Source organism: Carex rostrata, chromosome 15 (genome assembly GCF_964058835.1).
Source record: "Carex rostrata chromosome 15, lpCarRost1.2, whole genome shotgun sequence".
Classification (NCBI taxonomy): Eukaryota; Viridiplantae; Streptophyta; class Magnoliopsida; order Poales; family Cyperaceae; genus Carex; species Carex rostrata.
Genome location: NC_135932.1, coordinates 10230174 through 10239111, shown reverse-complemented (window position 1 = coordinate 10239111; position 8938 = coordinate 10230174). Strand labels below are relative to the sequence as shown.

The window sequence follows — 8938 nt, the reverse complement described above, 5'->3', positions numbered from 1 at the left end:
TTATAAATAGTTCAGAAATCATTTCTAAATATTGTTTTCTTTCAATAAACATCAGATTTTTGTAATGTTTACCAGCATCGTAAATATATATATAGAGAGAGAGGTGGTAGTTCCTGAGCTTTGGTGCTACCAATTCGTTTTTCAATTTTCAAAGTTCAAAACGTGGATCCGAACCGTTCAAGTTGATCTCTATATTAATATGTGCTTGGAGACCAATTTTATATTTTTTTCTAAAATTTTTAACTATTTTTTAAGCAACTTTGAAAATTGTCGATTCAACGGTGGCTTAACAAAACAGTAAAATCAGAAGCCATCATTGGATCAGCGATTTTCAAAGTGGCTTAATAAATAGTAAAAAGAATAAAAAAAATGTAAAATTTGGTCTCCAAGCACATTTTAATATAAAGATCAACTTGAACTGTTCGGATCGACGTTTTGAACTTTGAAAATTGAAAAATGAATTGGTAGCACCAAAGCTCAGGAACTACCACTTTGATCTTAGCCAGTCTCTATATATATATATAGATGAGCTACGGTGAGCCATGGAGTAAAACACGTTTGTACTCCACGTTGAATTTTCATTTTGAAAGTCCAAACGACCGATCCGAACCGTTAGATGTGATCTCCATATTGAAATGCGCTTGGAGACCAAATTTTATATTTTTTTGGAATTTTTTTACTATTTATTAAGCAATTTTGAAAATTACTGTTTTGCTGTGAACAGTAAAAAATTCTGGACTATCGGATCAGCGGTTTTCAAAATTGCTTAATAAATAGTAAAACAATTCTAAAAAAATGTAAAATTTGGTCTCCAAGCACATTTCAATATGGAGGTCATGTTGAGCGGTTCAGATCGGTCGTTTGAATTTTCAAAATAAAAATATAGTGACATGGAGCACCAACTCATTTTATTCCATGGCTCACCGTAGCCCATATCTCTCTCTCTATATATATATCATGTAAGATAGTTTGAAATATATTATTGATGAGTATGGCTAATATAACATCAGTGTCATTTCAGTCCATATAACACCAACTTCAAAACCTATAAAATGGAGTTCAAATAGTGAATCCAAACCGTTCAAACAAATTTACTTTATGAGTGATGCGTTTACATGCAAACTTTTTATATTTTCGAGTTATTTTAGTATCAAATCAAGCGGCAAATAAATTGAAAAATGAATGTATTAAAATTAACTTAAAAACTCGCACATTTGACCGCTTGACTTGATACCAATTAAACTCAAAAACTTATAAATTTTACATGTAAACGCACAACTAATGAAGTACATCGGTTTGAACGGTTTTGTTTCATTATTTGAACTCAATTTGATAGATTTTGAAATTGGTGTTATATAGACTGAAATGACGCTGATATTATATTAGCCATACTCATTATTGGTACAATTTCCAAATACTGAATTATTTGTTTGCAAACAGTATAATGAGGAGAGAAAGGTATTGCGCTCGTGATTCGTGACAGCACGCGTGAATGCCAACAGCAAAGCAAAACAAGGCTCCAAAATGGAACATTAATTAATTTATCCCCATCATTTTTTTTTTATGAAAAGCCCTCGGGCGAGAGACGATGCTCCCTGCTCCCATCGTACACCTTAAAACCTTTTCATGTGACTCCTGCTCATTACTTCCGCTTCCTTTGTACGTAGAAGATCTAATGTCACAATTTGCCTTTTAAATCGCTCAAAAAAGCTCTTGGATCATGTTTTTGTTAAATGCCATGTTCAATTTGTAACTATAATATTCAATTTAAATTTACCATCTATTAATATAAGAAGCATAATATAATATAAGTACTTACTTTTTTTATATGTGTATTTTCAAACTTTATTTAAAATATAACAAAACATTGATAATTAAATAAATAAAATCTTATAATGAATATAAATTATTTTACACACTAGTTATTTACAATGATACAAACATAAAATAAATAAAGGTCTAAGAATTAAACATTATTTGTTTTGTTCAAATTAATAAGCTTAAGCTTGATATATAGTGACGGTTAAATTTGAGTTTCAATTCTACTCGATGACACTTGCAAATTGCAATCAAATCTAAGTTACAAGTTACGGTCAACTTATTGGATTTGGGGCTCCATTTATAACCCTGAATTAATTCATCTTTTGCATGTATCGCCCGCCCAAAAGAAAACAGTGGGAAAATAATCCATCTCCTTCTCCTTGCACAGTAGCACACTTCCCACTGGGATTCCCAGCCAGAGAGAGAGGGACATGAATACATGATAATATGAATATATGAATATGAGGAGAGCTGGAGAGCTGGAGAGGTGGTATAGCGTGTATAGATGGGACTGCTCAGAAAAATATTTCAGAATCAAGCAGCACAAGTAAAACAACAGGACTGAATTTGATTTTCACGTCTCTCTCTCTCTCTCTCTCTCGTTACTAGCTCTTTCCCTGCCCCTTTGCGGTAAGAATTAGAATCCCTTTTTATCCACCACAGACTTTCCTCTCTATTCCCCGTTTCAAAACAAATACAAAACCAACAACTTGGCTCAATCACATTTATACTTTGGCAAGTTCGTGTTAGGTAGACAACTAGCAATAGTATTTTTTTTTTAATATTTTATAGTTAGATTGTAATAGTAGCCTACATCCCTGTTCTCTGGCGATTGCATATTATTTTAAGCATCTTTCTCTAGCCCAAAGCCCCAAACCCTATGGCAATGCTTCAGCCATTTCTTTCCTTTTCGTCTCTCCCTAGCTTCAACATCTCTCCTGAAGGACTAATACTTTAAAATATTTTATTTAAACATATCAATAACAAATTTATTTCAAAACTATAACAATTGATCAGGTGATTATTTGCAGGAAAAATAATTGTTGAAAATTACTCGGTATACATATATATCTCCAGACACAGACACATCCTGTGTTTCAAACTGATGCAATTTGAAAAGTTATTGGTCCACACAATCCACAATCATTGAGATTGTCTAAGTTAACAATTTAATTATATGAGTATATAACAAATATTTAAATAACTTCTAAATTATACAAAAACTAATACATATATAAATTATCTAAATCACAAAAAAAAAAAACACATCTATCATTTTAATTTTTTTATAATTACTTTATTTCAATATTACGATTGTTAAACAAATATAACCGTCATTATGTCATCTTTCTCTTTAATTTTGTCAACCATTCAGCAATCAAATAATGCACAAAGTGATGTATGAGAACACTTCTCAGTGGTACTTTGAATTTGTTAAGCACAACTAATTAGCACGTAGGTGTTACTAATTATTGGATTTTTAGTGGTACTCAAGATAATATCCAAACATGTAAGTTTGAATTTTTTTTTCTAGTTACCATTTCAAAAAAAATATATACAAAGTAGTACGTAGGTGTTACTAATTATTGGATTTTTAGTGGTACTCAGATAATATCCGAGAGGGTAACTTTGAATTTTTTTCCAAATATATGTTAACTCTGTATTCTTTTTCTTTTAACCACTGACCATCAAAAACTCTGTATTTTTTTTTTCAAGTGATAACTAAAAATAATCGGAGATAAAAGAGCAACAGATACATTACAAATGCATGCTTTGGTGATTTGTTCTGTTTTCTGATTAATTTTCTTTCATTTTTTCCTTCGATCTGCGAATAATTTTGACATTCTTAAAAAAAATGGTAAGATTGAGATGTGAACGCACAAGAAGTATTAATTAGTGAGATGTTAAATAGGCCAATAACCCTTTACACAGGCAATGCAAAGATCATTTGTTAAGCACAACTGTCGAGACGTGCATGAGAATATGAGATGTAGATGTAGTGTTCCTCAATAGATAATATTCCAAAACAAAATACAAAATACAAAATACAAGAAGGAATTTGTCATTTGGGCTATTCAACTACAGTTCCCTCAAACTAAGCAACAAACCAGAAATATATTCAATTAGGTCCATTTATTTATTATTTTTTTTTTTTTTGCTTTAAGTCAGTTAGCTAAATAATTGCAGATTTTGATTTAATCAAGCATCTAATTTGGGTTGATTCAGTTACTATTAACATATTTTGACAACAATAAAAACTAACTTCAAAGTTTGTCAAAATCTAAAAAAAAAAAAAAAAAAAATCATAGATGTATACGCGCGTATCATTTCAAATTTTAGATTGCACCAAGTATGGTGAAATTTATTTGTCATCTGGTTGCCGATTAAAATTTGAAAAATAAAAGTTGTTATATAAAAAGCAACTAATAATTTATTTTTATTTTGTTTGAGTTGACTAATACTAATAATATCAATATGTGAAGAGTGGGTGGAGAAAACAATGTGAAGGTGGGAGCATTGAGCAGCGGGGAAAACATTGTTTGATAAATTAGTGAAAAAGGTAGGGGGTGATAGCGTGATGTACAAGACGCTTCAAGCCTTCAAGTTTGCAAGTTAGCGTAGTTTGGTGCTTTACTGCTTAGGGGTCTATGAGACTATGACTATGCAAAGGAAATGCAATCAGAGCTACTGAGCTAACTCTGTTCTCTCTTGTAATCTCTGATCCAACTGTTATGTCCTCTCTCTCCCTCTTTCTTTCTTGCTTGCTCAGTCTGTCTCAGACTCTCAGGGACTGAAAAGAGAAAAAGGCCAAGACAGAGCAGGGCTGGGCTGCTCTGTTCTGAATTTCTGATGGCTATGAGATGAGAGTATTCAATGCCTCGACTATTCGTTCAACTTTCCAGGTACCTTACCTTACAGCCAGCCTTACACCTCCATTTCCATCTGTTCACCACTACTAACCAATCATATTCCTACAACAAAACCAATATTTCTTTCGGAACTCCCCAATTTTCTCCCGAAAATTATATCCTTGGACTGGTAGACTGGTAGGAGTAAATCATATCAAGTCATTGGAATTATGCTAATGGGGTCAAATCAATATAATTTTATTCAACAATCAACTACAAATATTTTTCTTCACTGAAAGAACTATCATTTGTTTTGAATTGAAACAAATAATCGAAAATTTACATATAATCTAAATTATAATAATCCTGTAGAAAGTTTATATTTAAGTACTGATCAAAAGAAAAAAAAGAAATAAATAGTAGTAATTAGCTGTGTACAAATAAAAATGCACACCGAAACGAAATTACATGTGAGCAAACAAAACAGTAGAAATGAAAATAAATAAATGAAGCCCTTTGGTGAAGTATGAGAAGAATGTTTGGCGAACAATATCAAAACCTCAGCTCTCTTTTTTATTTTAAATTTTAAATAAATAAATAAATAAAGCTTGCTGGAAGCCGTATAAATAAACTCATCTCCGTCAGGACTGAGGACCATCTATCAGACTATCAGACTATCACTCAAGACTCAAGTGAAGTCTCATTTATTCATCACCATTCAAATCAGAGTATCAGACAGACGCAACTTCAATTCAAATGGTTTGCCTCCTTCACTCCACCTCCACCTCCACCTCCAATACCACCACAACTACTCTCACCTTCTCAATCTTTCTTCTCATCACATCCTCTCTCTCCATTGCCTATGTTGATGGTATCAATTCATTCATCTTTCTCCTTTTATTTCTTTTTATAATCTTTCTCCCTGTTTCAAGTTCCATATATATATAGTCGCTTTGTCAGATCCTCTTATATATATATATTTGCAAACTTATCCATTTTCGTGTTTTAATTTCAGGTAGACCTCTTACACCAGAGCACACAAAGGTATATATCTTCTTAATATAATTATTCAAAAGTTTTAACTACAAATTAAATTGATCATCTTAATTGGATATTAATTGCAATATATATATATATATATATATAGGTGAAATGAAATTAAGTAGTATATATAATATAAATATAAATAAGAAATTAAAAAAAGGTTGAAATTAATTAATACAGGAAGAAAGAATGGTGGGAATGGCATTGATCGGGTCAAGGCCGCCGAGGTGTGAAGGAAGATGCATCTCTTGTGGTCACTGCGAAGCTGTTCAAGTCCCCATTGCACCACAAAATAAGTTGAGAAGAATTTTTCATGGTGATGAGATCCTTTCAAGGGGAGATGAGAGTAGTACAAATTACAAGCCTCTTAACTGGAAATGCAAGTGTGGGGATGTCATCATCAACCCTTGATTAATTATTTAATTATTCTGTTTGTAATTTTGACTGTTTAATTAATTTCTTTTGTTTTTATTTTTGTCGTTGCTGACGATTATAAAGATCCCTCGCTCCTTTTGGTTTTATTAATAGGTCGGGGATTTGTATGTAGGAGGAGGAGTAGGACTAGCTAGCCTAGCTACGGGATATAATCATATAATTATATATGCTCACGCACCTAATTTTTTTCTTTGTAACCAGATTTCATATGTTCAGATTCTGATATTAAGTAGTAGTATTATACGGTTTCATATTTCCTGGTATTCCATACTTAGAGATAGAGTACCTTTTGGATGAAATATTAGATATGCATAATTTTAATGAAGAAAGTCATGATGGTTACTGTTAAGCTGTTGATGAAAGATTGAAAATTGTATTTAAACACAAAATTAAAATGTGGTTCCAACTTCCAAGTGATGTATATATAGCATCTGCCATGTAGCTTGCAGTAAATGCCACTCATTCATGTCAGATGATATTGTGGTGGATTGTTGTAGGGAGATAAATGTGCCTGACAACTAGCTAGGGTTTCTGGTACGGGTACTGGTACTGGTACGAGATAGATGCTATGCGAATTCCTACACAATATCAGCATCTGAAACTTAACCTTTGTGATTTCATCACTGCTCTTAGTGGCATTAATTAATTCGGCATAAAAATTTCGTTACTCCATCTCTCAATAGGATAAAAATTACTCTTAAAATTTTCATCATATTATCTTTCTTCGAAATAAAAAATAATAAAAAAAAAGCATAGAAAAGTGATGTCAACCGCATTCTTTCATCACAATTATCCGACCAATTTATTTTGTTAATTTGCAATTCCAAATTTTGGAAGCATAATATCCTCCCTTGTTTTTTTTTTAACGTGAGGGTTGATGTGTGCATTTAGCTAAAATAATTATAAAAAAACAGTAATTTTTTTTATAAAATAAGAACGTCAGTTCTTAAGCACGTTTATTTTGTTAACATACTGAGATGCAAGGCGTTATTTTTCTTAACATTTACGAATTTGATAAATAATAAAATGCATATCCAAATTAGTGCAAGTTAGCAGAATTGCTGTGAACCTTTTTGGCAAGAAATTAAAGATACTATTTTTTTACCACGGAGAAATTCGACCGATTTGATTTTATCCTTCCTTTTTTTCTGAAAATAATCAAAATATTAACCTTATCCTTTTATTCATCCCATATTCCCGGATACAGGATATGACATTCAGATCGGTCACTCACACTCACAAGTCACACCAAGTCATATATTCATATTGCAGGGGAAAAGGAAAAGAAACATTGCAGAGAAATGTCCCAATTTGCACACACACACTCAATTCTCAAAGATACGCCACGTGGCCCACTCTCTCTCTCTTCTGTGAAAAGGAGGGTTAAAATACGCCACGTAGGTACCAAAGGCAGCAGCCCACTTACTCTCTATGAAAGGTCATATCAAAATCAAACGGGATCTTCAAAGAATGACACTACATCTCAACCGTTTTTTATTTTTATTTTTATTTTTATTTTGCTCTTTCGTCTTGGGCATGATTTCATTTTATTCGCACCCTCAAAAGTCTCCGAATATGAACTTGAAGTGCATTTTTTAATCTTTCAAAAGAAAACTAGGAATGAGTTAAAGTGTTATTTACATAAAGTGCATTTTGTATGGGTATGCATGAAATTAATTTGTTGTTGTCCCGTAGTCCCGTGCATGCCGTGTTACAAGCAAATGAATCCAGTTGTCAAGGACGAAGCGGCCGTCATGTCTTGGATGTGGTATGAATATGATTGATATTTGATAGCTCGTAAAACTGGTAACGAGTTACTGAATCATCCGCTTTTACAAAAACATGGCTTTGCGCCTTTGCCTCATCAGTCATCAGGATAAATATTCGCTTTTATATTCGCTTTTATAGGCTGGACCTCGACAAGTCAATTAATTCATTTATTAAATAGTGTATTACTGCCGCAGCGCCGGAACAATTTTGTCTTCTTCTTTTCATTATTCTTATAATTAATTAAATTAGGAGACAATGTCTGAAATTTATCTTTGAAAATACTTAATGACTTCATATGTGACATTTTACGTACCATTTCCAACTGTAGAGAAGTCGCCGAGTACATGAACATGCAACAGTCAAAATAGGATTTTTGTTTGAACGCATGGTGCTCACTAAGAGTAAATAAAGTTGCATTGTTTCAACTATAATAAGTTTTTGACTGTTGCAGACTCAATTGAGTTTCTTTTTTTTCACCCAACTATTTAATATTTATTATTATTACAATAAAGAATTTCTTTCATTTAATCTTTGAAACCATGACTTTATATGTATGTATATATGTTTATATATGCATGGGCGCTCCCCCCTGAATTTCGAGTTTTAGTGGTGATCTATCGGTACCGATCGACTTTGTTCCCCCATGACAAAAATTCTGGGTCCGCCCCTGTATACATGTATGTATATAAGTTATATATATGTATGTGTGTATATACGTGTGTGTCTGTGTGTGTGTGTAAAAAAGACAGCGGGGCAATGAAAGAGACTAATTTTACCATAGTGCAACAAGTAGATATAGGGTGTTCTTAAGTTCACCAAACTCTTTGGTGAATTCAAGTCTAAAACTTTTCAAATCGGCTTTAAGCAACGAATCTAAACCGTTGAAACCTCCCTACTTTACGAGTGATGTATCTACATAGGGGTGTCAATGATACCCGTTTACTCATTTACCCTGCCCGTCTACATAGGGGCGTCAATGATACCCGTTTACATGGGTAAGATTTTTTCCGTTAGCTTAT

The 8938-nt window shown here is 32.6% G+C and overlaps 1 protein-coding gene across 1 annotated transcript; it reads left to right on the top strand.

Annotated features, from left to right (window-relative positions):
* Nucleotides 1-5346: 5346 nt before the first annotated feature.
* On the top strand, nt 5347-6323 carry LOC144566706 (EPIDERMAL PATTERNING FACTOR-like protein 2). The gene is made up of 3 exons (XM_078316730.1): nt 5347-5541; nt 5686-5714; nt 5895-6323. The coding sequence occupies exons 1-3, from the start codon at nt 5427-5429 to the stop codon at nt 6123-6125; spliced, it is 375 nt and encodes a 124-aa protein (XP_078172856.1). The 5' UTR covers nt 5347-5426; the 3' UTR covers nt 6126-6323.
* Nucleotides 6324-8938: the final 2615 nt, after the last annotated feature.